Consider the following 17,836-nt stretch of genomic DNA (forward strand, 5'->3'; position numbering starts at 1 on the left):
AAGGCTGCTAAGGCCATAATGCACCTATTACAATATTTGTTGGTACAGGTTTGGTATACTATACAGATGGTATTTGTTTATTGTTTTCAGAAAAGTAAAAAGATCATTTATATCTAGTTGGTCTCCGAGAATTTGCTGTAAAGTAAGTTGATTAGAGGTAAATAGATGTGAAGAGAAAGCTATTTGTTGTTCTCTCGAGTATAATTGGCATTGAATGATAAGGTGTTTTACTGTGAATTGGAGTTTGACAGTTGCTGCATAGTGGAGGATCATCTTGTGAGTAGGTAACCATGAGTTAGGTGGACATGCCCAAACTGCAATTCAGAAAGTACAACTCCTTCCTATTCTCTCTTAGGCTTGATGGCCATTGTTTGTGATCATTTTTAATCAGGTACAGTTTAATGCTTTTGTTCTCCTGCCAAATTAATAGCCATTTTTTTTTTTTTTTTTTTGATACATTGTATGACGACCCATTCCAGTCACTCAACATACAAAAAGGTGGTGACAGTTGAATGACTAAATTATCCAAATCAGCTAAAATGTGTGAATGATTGGGCAAAAGTTATAAAGAAACAACTGTTATTGCTATCCTGACCATAATTCAGGCAGCAATTGCTTCTAAAATTGTTTGCAGAGGGATAGGTCTGAAAGAATGTCTGGAATTGACTAGCAATGCTATTCATCCACGAGCAATATTAGAGTTGTTCTTATCTTTTCTAAGCATTATGTGATGTTTTATGCTTATAGATATTTGAGGGGTCAGGTTTCTTTCTTGTAGACAAAGAACAGCAGGCTTATATTCAGTAATTAAATCATAAACATCGTCCAAGTTAGCTCGGAGTCTGCGACAATTCCACTGAACAATTTTATGCATTATTGAGGATTATCAAACGTGTCTGCTTAAGGGACGCTGTTTGTTTACGCCTGTCTATTCTTGTTTTTTTCCTTTTTGGGAATATTAGTTTGCTGATGCCCATGTCTTTCTCTGCATGTATTTCAAGAAGTGGATCATCCTCGTGTGATTTTTCATCAATGTCCGTGGTATCAGTATTTTATCTTCTCTCCTTCAGAACTTGTTTTCTTGATTGGCTGCTGTACAGAGTTTTTATCTGGCGGTATTGTCAGTGGTGTACTTACTTGAAAGAGTTTTATGCTGTTGCGTAGAACTTTCTTTTAGTAAAGAAAAGACTGATCTTGCCCAGTGAGATATTGACATGCTTGGAGAAACTGAAAGTCTGCACTGTTATGGAGCGTTATTGCTTTTGCACAAATGAGGCATAGGAGTGGAATTTAGTGGACACTAAAAATTGTTTCATTGCTTCATGTATAGCACTGTTCAATTCTGTACTTTTCCATTTTCTTTTCTCTCTGCCACTGGATGCACTCCCTTGAGCATGTTAATATCTGACTGGGCAAGGTCAGTCCAAGTAGAAGTTAAGTACTCTACATTTCTTGATGACTATCCTTTTCGCATGCATTACATTTTGATCATTTAATTTTTAAACGATCTCTCTCGGATATATTAAAGAGATCCCACTCTGCTATAACCGAAAGCCTGCCTTCAATAAAACCACTAGAGGTATGTGACTTAAAAAGATCCCCAGGAATTATGCAATCAGAGTCTTGTACCAGAATGTTAGAAGCCTTTGCAACAAACTGGATACCGTTGACCAAATTCTCCTCGCCAATGATATCAATATCCTCTATGTCACCGAGACCTGGCTTGATAGAGATCAAGAATTTTTTATATCTGTGTTCCAGCTGGATATAAATCTGCTTTCACTTCTAGAGTTGGGCAAAGAGGAAGTGGTGTTGCAATTTTCTTTAAGAACTCACAGACCTCATTTATTCATCAAGTCTCTAGCCAAACATCAGCATACAAAGCTCTTGCTGTTACTGTCAGCTACCATAGGGTCCTCATAGATGTAGTTGTTATATATATACCCCCAGCGGTGGGATTCAAATAATTTAACAACCGGTTCGCTGCCCTAATGACCGTTCTAGGTATAAAAAAACTATATAGCGAAAGGTAGTTTATTATTTCATGCAGTTAATACTTAAATAAGAACAATAAAAAAAGGTCCACAAAACTAGATTATGTTATAAGAAAGAGTTTTAAAATATTAATGAAAAAATATTAAATAATACCTGACAAAAAACAATAAAACTATTATTGCTTCTTGATTGGCGTCCTCACTTGCAATTTCGCTTTTATCCGAGCATCATCGGCTGAGTGATTTATCCTTAACCATATTTTCACTGTAGGAATAGGATCCCATTCCTTTAGAGGTAGGCCGATTAGACTAATAGTCATTGTGTTTGATATATTAGAAACAGTTAGGCGACTTCTCTTCTCTGAACATATTATGTTCATCTTTGAAAAACTCCTTTCCGCTTCTGCTGAACTTACAGCAATTGTTCTGACAATATTTTTAGCTCTTTGAACACTTTCAGGAATTGCATAATTCTGGGAATTTTTTAAAACGTTTCCCACGAAATATCGATAATCATTAAAATCAATTTGGTAATTAAAAATGTCAAGAAATACGAGCAATTGTTCTTCAGCTGCTTTCCATGGAACTAGTACTTCTTCAATATTCCAGTAATCTGGCTCCAAAAAATTGAGAAATTGTAATTTATTCCTATCTTGAAATTGGCTACAACTTGCTTTTAAATGTTCACAATCCATTAGTCTTTTTTTCAAATTCGTTGCGATGTTTTCTGAAAGTCTTTCCCGAGGAAGCCCGACAAATCGATGATTTTATACAAATTTTATATTTTTGAAGGTTTCTGAAGTAATTAATTTATCAGATTTTTTTTTCTTATGGACCCTTTTCCTTTCCGAGCATTTGAAATACTTTAATAGATCTTATCACGAGTGTTTTTCAGCCTTTAGTATGCTTATGTTTCTTGCTTGCAGTGCATTTGAAAGAAGAGAAATTTCGTTTAAAATATCAATCATCAATGCCAAATCAGTTATAAAATATATATTTTCAAGACGGGCAGCCATACCTAAGTACTTTTTTATTTGAATAAAAATAGTGATGTAGCGCGGGATAAGCGCGCCACAGCTAGGGTTGACCTTAAACTACAGTCAGCCCATCTTGGTCCCAAAACTCTACCAATCTTTATAATTTAAATTCCAAGTTGTTCGGATATTTTGGAAAGTTCAATTTGGTTCTTATTGGATTGATGAAAAATAGTATATATCTTATCAATAAATATTTTAAAATGATTTACTTGCTTTATTTCCTTTATCGAATCATCTAAAACAAGATGGAGGCGATGATTTAAACAGTGTCATATTATTATGTTTGGAAACTCTTTTGCAATCCTAGTGCTCACTCCAGATTTTCTCTCAAGCATAACGCTGGCACCATCGGAGCAAAATCCTATTAAATTTTTTTCTAGGTAGTTCTTAGTAAGCCCAACATCATTTAAACTTTCCATAACTGAAGAACATATTGTCTCTGCATCTTGTTTTTCCAATTAAACTAGTTCTACGAAAATTGTTGGTGATGTAACTGAATCCTCAACTTTTAAGAAAAGTATAATAACTGGTTTGCAGGATATCGTTGAAGCTTCGTCAATAATCAAACATATTTTCAGATTATTTTCAATAATTTTATTAAATATTTCTTTTTTAATTTCCTTTGCAATGAAATCAACTACTTTCACAGCAGTTTTACGAGAATGTGTTCCTATTCCCATATCTAATCCATTTTTAATTTGCACTTCTATCTCATCTTCTATGTCTGAAAACGGTTTACATCTTTTTGCCAGCCTGCAAACTGTATTAAATACTCTACAAGTAGCACTTAAATATTTTTCACTCATCGTATCTATTACTTTTGTTATTGACTCCTGCTCACATTGTTTTAAGTTCGCTTTACAAATGTTATGAGCTTTTGATGAAAAATATTCTTTCATATTTTTTCCTTAGAGAAGCCTGGTGTACCTCTTTATTTTTCCCTGATGCCATTCTTTTCCATTTTTTTGACACATGAACACTTTTCTCTTTTATAAAGTCATATTTTGCACAATACTCGCAACCTAACTTTTTGTTAAAAATTACCAGTCCGTCATATTTTTCTTCAAAATTGTTATATTGTTGCACTGTCCAGCAGTCAAGAAGATTATTTTCAATTTTGGAGTTGTTATTGTTTTTTATTTCAATAATTGACGTGCTGCTTTCTTCAAGTTGAAGTGGTTGTGCTTGTGACTGTTTTGTACCATCCAAGGCCAATTCTGATTTTGGTTTCTTATTGAAAAAATCTGTCAAACTCTGTTGCCTTTTCATCCTTTTAAGGTCTACTGCAAAAAAATTTAAAAATGTTTTATTTTAATATATTATAGAGCAGGAGCGGATATGTGCCTATATATTTGAATATTTTTACTGGTTCTGCCCATGTTTGGTCATATCATAAACTTTTATAAACAAAGCACTGTGCTTATACCATTGATAAACATCAGTCAGAACATACATTTTCTTAATTTTATCGATACTAAACGAAAATTTCTAGCTGAATTAATAAATGGCATAGGCTATGCAGATTAAATATGATAGAATAATGTGTACGACAAACCTGTTTGTCACGGGATAAAAACCTCTTAATTACCAAGGGGACACTGGCATAAGGATTCCAACATGGAAGAACATTCTTCCACGGCTTCCGAAATGGGCGATAAGATAACCCTTTAAATCTATATTTCTCTTGGTTTGTTGTGTAATAGCTTCCTATTGTTTTTATTGATCGGGGAACACCAACGCACTCATAATATCTCGTGTGAATTTAGGGCATAACACAAAGCTGAAACAAATGACAGTGTGTCACCCCCCCTGGTTGTTTGGCACTTTTTCTCTCTACGTTATATGTTTGTTTACTTAAGTTACAAACGCGAGGGAATAAAAATGTAGTATTTCATCAAAGGTATGATGAGTTTTATGAAATGAATAAATAAATATTACAAGCATAGTTTCGTCTAATTTTTTTCACCTATGGACGGAATGAACATTACTACGGGCACTTGGAATACGCTGTTGCGTAGATGAACGTTAAAAAAAGTAAGGAATGTAAATTTGTGATTTCCACATTGGGTGGCTGCCCAGGCGCCCACCTTAGAGAGAACCCTGATCACAAGTGCCATTTTAACAAACGGTTCGCCGAACTCAACAAAAAATTAGGTATCGGTTCTACCGAACCGGTGCGAACCGGCTGAATCCCACCACTGTATACCCCCCCAGCACCTTCTTATGAAGCCATCCACAAAATATCTAACCGGATCATCAACCAGTTTCATCTTTCAGCCTTGCACTTTATCCGTGGAACTTTAATCTTCTTCCCCAGTTAGCTAACCTTCAGAAAATGCTCCTATCAAACTTATCTTCTACAGGGTTACAAATGATCAACGATCTCCAGACCAGAGATAACCAATTAGATGTCATCCTTGCTTCTTTTCCTTGCACACCTGATTACCTGCCAGAGACTTATTTCAATTCGGACCACAAGCCAATTGTTGTTCTTTTACACATACCTGTTCCAAACTTCAATGTTGTAAATTCGACTAATACCATAGTAATAGTAAGTCCCAGGTTTCTGAGTATTTCTAGATGTGTTGAGGCTGCCTCTGTCATCCCATGGACAGTCCTAAAATATTGTGATCTCGAAATTGCAGTGAATTTGCTTACTAGTTGGCTTAAGACTATTGCGACCTTTGCAGAATCAAAGAGAATTTCCATCGTGCCTCGGTCCAGAGCATGGTGGACTTCCCATCTTAATATGAGCTTCAGGTTAAACCAGCATCTGCACAAATTGTGGAAGCAGTCGCAAAGTGTCCAAGAAAGGATAGCCTACTCCAGAGCCCGCGCAATATTTAATAAGCAGAAATCTCAAGCAACTAAGCATTACATGGATAGAACCCTTCGTAGAGGATAATGCCCCTACTCTGAGCGGCCTTCTGATTTTCCCCCTAAATCTTAAACCTGACCAGTGGCTTGACTTCATATCTAGATTTGCCTCAGAACATGGAACAATGTCCTGATCTTCATACACAAACAACTAGAATCCCACCTGACACTGTCTGCAGTATCAATCTCCAGGGAACAGCTTATTACTGCCATTAATTCTACATCAGCTTCTGCTACGGCAGGTGCGGACGGAATTCCCCAATTCATTATCAAACGTCTTACACATATATTTTGGATCCCCTTCTATTTTTAATGCTGTTTTGTCAAGCCATTTCTTTCCCCAGCAGTGGAACACCTACCTTGTGAAGCCTATTCTCAAAATTCAATCTCCTACACTTCTTACTCGTTACCAACCAATCTCCAATGCCTCAAGTCCTCTAATGCTCCTTGAGAAGGTACTTCTCCCCGTTCTAACTAAACTTCTTCCACATCAGTATCCTCAAATCCATTACTCCCTCAGAGATCCACTGTGACTAACCTCTTAGCCACCATACCATCAGCTCTATCCTCTCTGCGTTTGAATCCCAAGTAGAGCTTGTAATCATCTATGTAGACCTTGAAGCAGCTTTCGACTCTATAAATGTCCCTGCAATGCTGAAGCTACTTTCAGACCAAGGAAGACATTCTACAGTTCCTCACGTCACTCCTTCAAAACAGAATAATCCAGCTTACATTCCATGGGCACATATACGAGCGAAGTATCTCTTCAGGCGTGCCACAGGGTGGTGTCTTATCTGGGCTCTTGTTTACAGCACTTATCTCTCCACTTGTTGAGTCCAGGTATGACACTTTATGTTATGCAGATGATATAAAGCTCCTCACACCGATTTCTCCATATGATGAATCTTCTTGTGATAACAGGATCAATTTATAATACACTCACGGAAATTGAAAACTACCTCAACCAGGTCGGATTAAAAATAAACCCAGAAAAATCTGAATTTATGATATTCTCTTTAAAGAAAACGCCTTCTTATATTCAACCAATTCTGTGAAATTCTCATCGTCAATAAGCATACTGATCTCGGGGTTGTGTTTGATCCTAAGCTCTGCTTCAGTTAATACATAGAGCTCCTCACCTCGGCAGCTCGACTCGATGAATTGCCAAACAGCATTTACGTTATATTAATAAAGTCACAACTACTAGAAAATATATAAAAACCATAGTATTACTCTTCAGGCCACTTTTTTCCGCTGAGTTTTGGCTCTTAAAATGGGCCATAAACAAACACACTTCCTCCACAGTTAATGGCAACTGAAATGGCCAGCTTGGTTCAAATTCACAGGCTCCCCACGCTGATTAGGGTGAAACGTCTTACCATGACTATCAAAATGATGGTTGGCGAGATTTCGGCATCATCATTCTGGGACCTGTGCTCATGGAGGGTCCCTCAGCCTTCCCTCAAAGCAACTCCAACTCTATGCCTACATCTCACAGCCATCTCCACCTACCCGATAGGTTCCTACCTTTTCAGCTACTTTCATGTGCCCAGGCCTTGAATATATCACCTGATTTATCTCATTTCTTAGGAAATGAAGCAAATATTTAAGAACTTTTATTATATCTAAAACAAATTGGCTTGTACAGAAGCGTATAATTTAACCTCTCTTACAAACAGACACAATTTGGCCTTAGTAGCTCTTGTGTCGTTAAACCGAATAACAACCACAAGAACAAAATTCATGATATAGAATACACGATAGGTTACGTTACATTAACATACCTTCATTATGTCTATAAGTAACCTAATAATATCTTCATTTTTTTATAAAATTAAAACGAAACTCTTTTCACATAACATATTAAGCTAAATTATTCATTTATTGCTTTATTGAGTCAGTGATAATGAGAAATGAGGACTAATTAATTGCAATCCTGCACAATAATGCAATGTTTTGAACCCGCTTGAGATTGTTTGCTTTCTTTCAAAGCGGGTTAGAAACGCCATAATTGTGATTGAACAGGACCGAACACCGAAATGCAGAATATATCTTAAGCTACACGTTTCTGCTCGCACAAGCTTCTTAAAAACCAAATTTGAGTGAAAAAAAAATGGAAAACATTTTCACCAGGGCATTAATCTAATGGAAAAAATCAGAGAATGTGGGATGCAGCTATGACGGGTAACCACAGTTAGTATCTGATTACTAAAGGAAAAGACGCTCAAAGTGCACATTTTTTGAATAAATTCTTGGGTTATCTTTCAAATTATGTGTTGTTCTGGAATTATCTTTGTATTCTCTTTGGTCAATGGATGTACTGCTTTTGTTAAATTAAATTAAACCCTTGTAATAAACACAGAGACAGACATTTTTCTGAAAACAATTTTCATAAGTGCTCAGAAATGTAATCAAAAGAAACGGCCATATTCATAATGAGCATATCCAATATCATAAAGAAACAGCCAGAAATGAAGATCAGAAGAAAACTTTTAAAACTTTGTTTTACAATGTAATCAGAATATACCAGCCATTAAGATGGTAGGAGAGTGCAGATAAAACGAAACCTTCTCCCTTAACCTGGCATAGTATGAAACTTAAGGTATTCGCTATAACATGGCGGTAGAAGACGCCCCAGTTCTGCAGCACCATTGTGACCCTCGAGGTCCCATTCGAACTGGATTTTTCACTTTAGGCAGTGCGATTCGCAGCTCCACTTTTTGGTTGGCTGGATGCTGCAATGCAATGTAAGGTTCTTGCGATTAAATGGCATGTGTATGACATTCTGCAGTACTTGATGACCATCTGTGTTTAGTTAGTGGATCATCTTTAACCTAGATCTCCCAGACGTCACCTTTTATTCTCTGACAATACAAGTTAGATTTAAGATTCAAATGTAGAGTGTTACCGAAAATTCCTCATAAGTGATCTTTGTGTTATCAGAAAGCTGCATCTGGGGCTAGAGCACTTAAATACAAATTTATAAAATGTGAGAGAACAAATATAGACACGTATAATTATAACCCAGTTTAAGGTAAAATATACTAACAGGCAGTAGCTTTCGAGACTGGCGTGTCTCTTTATCAACTGATAAAGAGACACGCCACTTGAAAAAAACAAGTTGGGAGGGGAAAATATTACGATTATGAGAATAAACTCTAGAAAAGCGGAGTTGGGGAGGGGACTGCCAGTGGCGCTTGACAATGAACACTATGTCCAACTACAAAAAGCAATACATTTCCTGAGAAAGGAGAAATTTAGTTGGTTCCTATAGCATTTGCACAATGTGTAGTGGTTACAGTTAGGGCCTTTTCAAGGTAGACTGATGTAAACCGCTTTTGCTATATTTCTGTCGTGATCCCACGTGATTGTTGTAATCCGATCCATCGACATCAAAGAAATCTGAAAAGTAGTGAAATGCATTTGTTTGCTACTTCACGTTCGTATAGGTTTGTAAATACTACAAATTTGGAAATTTTAAAAATAACGCGAATGAACGCATTTTCACTTAAGAAAGGTGGAAGGCATTATTGCACCTAGCTGTCATCACACAAACACTACACATGATGGAAAAAATACCATTACAAAAATTTAATTGCTGATTCCATGAAGGTATATTATAGAAGAGAGCATATACCGAAACATTTGCCATATGAAATTGAATTATAAAAGCCAAATTTTACAACTCCGTTTGCTAGAATAACAGACACCATTGCCTTCTGTGTTCTCACACCATTGAATTGAGGGTGTGAGGTATTAAAGGACTAACGCACAAATTGTCACTGCTGTCAACACAAAGATTTATTGCAGGGAGAAAGAAAAATATCCGGCATTATTTAAAGTCAGCTGCGTAGTTACTTAAGTGAGGAAATTAAATTTTTTTTGTTTAATTTTGTTATTATTATTTTTTATTATTTATTGCCAAAGGAAAACCATCTTGGAAGACTCGTTTATAGCCCTAATGGCGTTTCATAATTATTTATTACGTTGGCTGGCGTTAATTTTTCGCTCGACAGTCTCACTTTTGTTTATTTATTCATATTTTTTAATTTTGGATAATGCAAGACGTCACAGGCTTTTACCTGTGATTTTGCACGCTAATATTAATTATCGTGGACCTAAGATGCATTTAGGGCTAAAGCATTTACCCAATGTGTTCTCGTCCCTGTATATGTAGTTTTCCTGGTTGGCAGAAATGTATACCCTGGTATTCACTTGGCTGTTTCTTCGGAATTTTTACCACATTGACTACTCAGGCCATAATGCACCAATTCCAATAGTAATTAACCCACACTATTTATTATATATAATGTGTGCAGAGTTATATCTGTGAGAGCCAATTTTCAATTTTTTCAAATGCCAGAATAAACCTACTCCCCTTACTTGACATCATGTAATTACAGCTCGATTTTAAAGACGTGAAAATACATTCTTCCACTTTCAAATGGGATTTTAAGTCGGACCTCTAAAAACGAATGGCCAAAAGAAAACCATCTTGGAAGACTCGTTTATAGCCCTAATAGCGTTTCATAATTATTTATTACGTTGGCTGGCGTTAATTTTTCGCTCGACAGTCTCACTAACAAGCGTTAATCATCGAGGACGTATTACTTACCATCTCGCAGCACGTGTTTTTAATTCAGGCTCGTTCACTCTTTAATTTATGCCAATCTTACTCTACTATATGTATTTTTCCTAAAATTTGTATAGCAATATATTTGATATTTATGTAGCGGGTATGTGGAGGGGATGGGCATTTACAAGCAGATATGCGGACTGGTGGAATTAACTTGAAAACCTATTGGGCGTAAAATATAAGAGAAAATCCATGAAAATTTGTAATTGGACAAATTTTGCCGTAAAAGAGTTTCGAAGATTTGAACATTTTACGAGAAATTAATATCCTATTCTCAGCAACTTGAGATATTTGCCTCACCTGAAATATTAAGTGTTCTCGTACTGTTAGCGTTCCTACAAACAGGTCAGCCTGTTGGACGTACGCCAAAAGTCGAACGAAAGACCGATTTCTCTTCTGACCATTGACCAACACACAACCTGATACCGACACTGATCGCAGATTTCTTCCTGTTAGCACATTCACGAGTGTGGTTTTCCCGGCCCCACTTCCTCCTATGATTGCCAGTAGCTGACCTGGTTGTACTTCTCCACTAACTGAAACAAAATAGTTGTAAATATAATAAGTATTATAACGTGCTTTAAGTGCACAAGAGAAAAAAAACATAAGTAATTAACTTAATTCATATCATAAACTAGATATTATTTCCCCTCTCCTTGTACAGTATAGAAGAATTAGCGTTCAGGTAAATCTTGTTTGCATGTATTTATTCAGTTCTCTGCAGACACCTTGATAGTGAATGAATGCCAAAGACTAACTCCGGCTAAGTTGGCAGATGTGGGATCATCTCAGCAAAATTGAAAAAAGGAGAAGGAAAACAGTAGAGGTAAGAAAATATGGAATTTCGAAAAAACTTCTATACAACCCTTCAAAGCGGAATTGGATAGTTACTTTTTGGCGATGAAGTGCGAGTGATTGAGATTTTTTCTTATTTTTTTGGCAGAGAAAGACGCTTTCTTATAAACTAATATTCTCTTATCTAATATCCCCTATCATATTCTTCCCACCACCAAAAGATGGGAAGCGTAAGATAAATGCCCACAACTCTTAAATTCAAAAGCTCGGCACCCACCACTGAGGGAGGCAGTTTATCCCTTTATTCAGCAACATTCTGACCAAATGTAAAATTTCTGAGCTCCGCCAGTCCAATAGTTTTACCCAATAGGCTTACATCCTCACTCAGATCCTCTTAACATTTATTCAAAGCTATGTAACTCATACATTCGAAGTTTCTCCTTATATGGACGTTCCCTTGCTGTTCCTACAACACGATTCCCTTGTCATTGGAAACTGCCTTCAGACCCGAACACAATATTACAAATAGTATTGACTTAACCTTCTCCTTTCCAGCCACCTACTTATTCTGCACGGTAATCTTCTCTCACACACACACAATGGAATTCTTACAGAACTGTAGCGTTCTGAGGAATACAATTTGAAAACCTGTCTGGACACCGTCAAGTTTGGAATGTAACAAGGGTTTAGTGAGGTATAGGTCCTCCTTTGGTTAAAATGGCAACAATGAGTTAATGCTTAATTGGCAGGTTGCCAACACGCAATTTTAGAGCTGATAAAAGAGTCAAAGGAACTGCGGATCGAGCAGTGCCGATTTGAACAGTGCACTAAAATTGAATGAAAAAGTTATTAATCTATTTTCAACAAATAAAAAGCGAAAAATGGATTTTATTTTTAAATAAAATTTCGAGATTACCCAAGTCTGTTAATGGTAAGTGTCCAGTTAATGTTTTTTAGTATTTTTAAGAGCAAGCTGGCTTTAGGACAGGATTCTCAACTATGGGATCACCTTCACGTAATGTCACAGCTAATGGAGAAAGCAAATGAATATAAAACACCATTTTGCCTGGCATTTGTGGATTATGAAAAGGCATTTGACTCCATACTGCATAAGGTAGTGTTTCGGACACTGGAAAGACAAGGCACAGATATCCCACATATTATGATTTTTAAGAAAATATATGAGAATGCTACCTCTCTTATTAGACTAGACAAAGACAGTAATAAATTTAAAATTGACAAAGGAGTTCGACTAGGAGACAATATCTCCAAAGTTGTTTGCTGCTGCCCTTGAGGACGCTTTAAGAACAATCCCAAAGAATTAGAGGAAAATCTTAATCACTTATGCAGAGTTAGTAAGGATTTTGGACTATTTTGGAATATGGCTAAAACAAAAGTAATGATGAACAAGTATGCCACAGAAAGGGATATAATGATTGAAGGAGCAGTAATTGAAAAGGTGGAGTCATACACTTATCTGGGACAAGTCATTAGCTGTAATAATAATAAATGGATGGAAGTCAAGAGAAGAATAAATTTTGGATGGATAGCATTCAGGAAATATAGTCACATACTGAGGAGCAATATCCCAATTTGTCTGAAACTTAAAATAATGAACCAATGTATACTCCCCAACATGACTTATGGAAGTGAAACCTGGGCACTCACCAAAAGAAAGAAAGAGATGCTGAGAACTACACAGCGAAGAATGGAACGAATTATATTGGGAATCAGACTGTTAGATAAGAAGAGAAACACATGGATTAGGCAGCAAACTCAAGTAAAGGACATTCTTATCAAAACTAAAATGGTCTTGGGCAGGACACATAGCTCGAAGACATGATGACTGGACTAAGAAAATAACAGAATGGTACCCAAAGGGAGCTAAGAGAAAACCTGGAAGGCAACAACGGAGATGGACAGATGAAATTCATGAGTTTGTGGGTAGTAAATGGATGGCCATTGCACAAAACAGAAGGAACTGGAAAGTTGCTGGAGAGGCTTTCATCCTGCAGTGGATTCAAAATGGCTGATGATGATTATTATTATTACCATCTATGGTCTACATGTCTTATAACCAAGGCAATTCAATGTAACTTTTAAGAAGCAGCACCCCCCCCCCCCCCAATACATCAGAGTCGCCACTGATATGGATCTGTACCGTAATATTGAAAGATTGCATGAAGAAAAATTTAGAAGGACCCGAATGAGTTATCCGAAAAATGAATAAAATAAGTGATTGATACACACGCAAAGAAAAATGCAAAGAAGAATAAGAGAATATTACAATACAGTACTTGCATGTTTGATTATAAATTTGTATAATTTTTTGTTTTTGCAAATTTTAATTGATGATTTTCATATTATTAAACTGTGATTATTGTTAGTAATGTGGTTTTTGTGAGCTGACTATTAGTATTTAGATGTTAAATAATAAATATTTCCTTTAGTTTCCTATTTTGCTTTCTCATATTCTCTTATTATAACGTTAATAAATATGCATAAATATGCAGATTTGTTTGTAACATATACATATGTTGCAAATATTAAATAATAATAAAAAATATGCTACATGTGCCCCCCCCCCCTAAAGTTTACATTTTCCCAGTGCATACGCTCTGGATTCTGCTACCCACCCACCGATGATAGGCCAATTTTGAAACGGTGCCGTCTGTGTAGTGGTGCCCACTGAGAATAAGTAACAGTAGTCTTCGCTACTAGAGAAGTGTTACTTATTCGAAGTAGTGTAATACGTGGTATCTCGTTGTGAAGATAGCCACAATATGAGATATTATTAAACCGATGCCTTTACGTAGTTTAATTTTATGGGTTAACATCGATATTATACAGTTAATTTATATCCATATGGAATTATACCTTGTGCATTTAAATACAGAATTTTACTGTACATCGTTCATAAAAATGTTTCCATTTGTTTAGGCACTATATTTTATGGCACATTTTATTCACACTGAAAGCCTCGACGCAAATTTTCAAATGCTGTCAATATTTCATGTTTGGAAGGTTTAATATTGCCCTCATTTTCATCGATCTCATTGTCGATATTGTCACTAGTTCTTCGAATACTCTCCAAAATGTTGAGTCACTCGGATATTCAGCTACTATGACATCGATATCATTCCTAAAAATTCTTCAAGTACAATTTCTCTACTGATCAAACTTCTCGCTTGGAGTTCTTCCCAAAATTGCTCAATAGAGGCGTGAACTGCCTTGTAGCAGTTCACCCCTCTCATCACTGTTAATTGGCGTTTTAGCAAAATCTGCTTTTGCGAAACAATTCTGAATCATTGTTTCCGTCACATCTTGACTCCACACTTTTTTTTTTTTTTTTTTTTTGTTGTTGCACCACCGGCTTCTGTGGCCATAATGCACCTCGCAAAGTTTTTGTATTTACTCATAAAGTGCCAGGCAGGCACTTTACCCACACGGCTAGCCAGGTCGGCTCCACACTTTTGCCAACTCTGATATGCACATCCTCAAATCTATAACAGAATCTACAGGTTGATTGGTTTCTATTCTTAGTATGTGCCGTCGGTAGTGCATTTTCAAATTCTTGATAATGCCTTGGCCCATTATCTGCAGTTTAGACGAGGTATTCGGACGGACGGAATAAAACAAGCTTCACAGTTGTAAGTTTCGAAATTATCGACAATGAAAGCGATTTTTCTGTTTTCTTTCGTCATCTTTCTATCGACATTTAAAATCCAAATGTTCAAAAATTTCACTTGTCATCCAAGCTTTTTTGTAGTAATCCAACACTAAGGACTTTACTCCTTTGAAAAATTGGGGTTGTTTACTTTTGCCTATTACCAAAAGCTTCAGTTTTTTTCATTACCAGCCATATTTGCACCAACTAAGCCTGTAATTCTCTCCTTACTATTTCTACCACCTACACATTTATCACCTTTAAAAGTCAGTACATTGTTCGGCAAGCATTTAAAAAATAGACCTGTTTCATCAACGTTGAATATCTTTTAGCTCTTAGTCCTCCATAATTTTTTTCAAAACTGTTTCTTTCCAATGAATACAGTCTTGTTCAATTACAACCCCAATTTCACCAGAAATAACTTTTTCGAATAAGCTATGGCGCTTTTTAAATTTGTCCAGCCAACCAGAACTGGCTTGGAATGTTTTATGCCCCAGAAAAGATGCATACTTTATAGCCTTTTCTTTTATTAAGGTGACGTTTCAAGGCATCTTTACGAATACTCACCATCAAGACTATGCTGTTAGGGGTAGAAAAATAGAAAGGGTTACAATTTGAATTATATTCCAATAATTATTAATTTTAAGGCTAAACATCCGTTTTGGTTACACCAGAAAACAAAGATTCAAAATAAGTAAAAAATAGAAAGTAAAAGAAAAAAACAAGTTTATTGGTGGGGGATTAAATCTATATAGATTTAATCCCTCACCCATAAATTGTTGGCAGCACCTCTTAGATTTAATTATATATAGATCTATATATAATTAAATTTATATATATTTAATTAAATATATATAGATTTAACCTCTCACCAATAAATTAACTGTTGGCAGTACCTCTTGCGAATATGCACATCAGGTTCTGGTAGCATCGGCAAGCAGGAGTCTGACAACAGGTAAGAATTTAATTTTTATGTATGTTTATCTGTATGTATTTACTTATTTTTAATCTCTGTTTTCTAGTGAAACCAAAACAGATATAGTTAACCTAAAATCTTTTAGACGTAAAAATCCTTAAAATCCTTCACAATTAATAATTATTGGAATATAATTTAAATTGTAACCCTTTATTTTTCTACCCCTAACAGCATGGTCTGATGATGGGCATCGGTAAGATGCCTGAAACGTCACCTTAAATGCATAATGGTTTGGGCTATAAGCTTAATAAACTATATTATTCTATATTATATAATAAATAAACTATATTATCACGTGGTATATGAGTGGTTATTAATTATAGCAATTAATCTTCATTGAAAGCTTACCTTCTTATTTTTGCAAGGTGCTGTGCTATTCTAATATAACCATCCACATTTAAAATAGATATTCAGATCTCATTTATAATGGTCATTCTTGATCTTCTTTAGCACATGCTTCACATTTCCATAGTCTTTTTTTAATATAAACGGTGAGCAACAGGAATCGATGGATGTATTATCCCATTGATCACACCTCGTAAAGGTTTTTTAAGGAGAAAGTTTATAACAAAAATCCATTATATCGTGTTCCGAAAACAAATTATCAATACACTTTAGCATTGAATTAACGAAAGGATTTCATCTCGGAAGCAAACGCTGCAATAAGTTCATAATAGCAAATTTCAGCCTGCACTCGTTCTAAAGAAAAGATAAACACCTTAAATGGGAAATGAACCTCAACACCTGTTCCGATTCACCAGTCCTTATTTTTTCTGTATGAGATAAAAGGCGAATTTTGTATTCATTAAAAAGGAGACTATTGTCCAAATGGAAATCAGAAGCGCTGCAAAAGAGCTATTTTCATGACAGATTTAAATCTTTCGAACCTATGAAGGAGAAATTTTTTATTACTTACCATTTCGCAAAATATGTTTCTGTGTCACCTCATTCTTTGATCGGCAGCAAGAGAAGCAGCTTTTATTTTGGATTGTTGCAGTAACATTAACATTGAGCCACGATAGCGTAGTCTGGGCCACAGTCCTAGAGGTTTGAGCGACTATAGAACGCCTGTTATTTTTTTGCGTCTCTTCCACGGGTACGACAGCTACTTCCTCACACCTATACGCAACCCCTTCTATTGATTCCACGTTAGGCATTGGATACACAAGTTTAAGATGTTGGCAGGACTCACGACGAAGTTCAAAGGAAACTGCAGGGATTCTTCACAATTTAAATAGCAAAAAGTTGCGCTCAGCTACGTCATTTCCAAATCATCCGGCTTATGGATAACGGAAAGAGGCACATTATGCAACTTTCTCTGGAACTTCAACTCATCCTATTTAATTGACTTGATTATTTCGCATCTCGCAGGTATATCCTGAAAGCGAAGTCAACCTCGACATTCTCATAATGCAGCTTTCTCACATTCACAACAAAAAAACAACGAAACATTATTATTCGGAAGCTTTTATTATTGGTTAGAAATATGCTAACTTTACAATCATGGGTCCCCTCTTTGGTTTGACGCCGTTAGCATCATAGACCTTAATACACCAATATATTATGTCAGTACTAATGAATGTTCAGTATAGATACACAATACTTTGTTCGTAGTGAACTCGAAAGTACTTGAAATGGCATCGATTTAATTGTATCTCATATTGTGACTACCTTCACAACAGGTTGCCATTATATTCGCTTCACTAATAGAGAAGACTATTGTTACTTATTCTAGGCGGATACCGTCACCTAGATGGCTTCGTTTCAAGGCTTGTTGATCTGTCATCGGTGGGTGGGTTTGTGTAACAATCATGACAATCCAGCTAAGTTAATCCCACGATATGAGAGATGCCA

At 36.0% G+C, this 17,836-nt stretch overlaps 1 protein-coding gene across 2 annotated transcripts in view; it reads right to left on the bottom strand.

The window, feature by feature from the left end:
• The window catches only part of LOC150087167 (protein white-like), a 100,082-nt gene extending 82,916 nt beyond the window's left edge, over positions 1-17,166 (bottom strand). For both annotated transcript variants that reach the window (XM_090373000.1, XM_090373001.1), the window contains exons 1-2: positions 16,899-17,166; positions 10,845-11,080 (exon numbers count right to left, since the gene is read on the bottom strand). In XM_090373000.1, coding sequence (XP_090229126.1) covers positions 10,845-11,080; positions 16,899-17,139 — 477 coding nt within the window. In that variant the 5' untranslated portion in view covers positions 17,140-17,166. The remainder of the gene's footprint in view (positions 1-10,844; positions 11,081-16,898) is intronic.
• Between the last annotated feature and the right edge of the window lie 670 nt (positions 17,167-17,836).

This window comes from Mastigoproctus giganteus, chromosome 4 (assembly GCF_048544385.1).
Source record: "Mastigoproctus giganteus isolate SK-2022 chromosome 4, ASM4854438v1, whole genome shotgun sequence".
NCBI lineage: Eukaryota > Metazoa > Arthropoda > Arachnida > Uropygi > Thelyphonidae > Mastigoproctus > Mastigoproctus giganteus.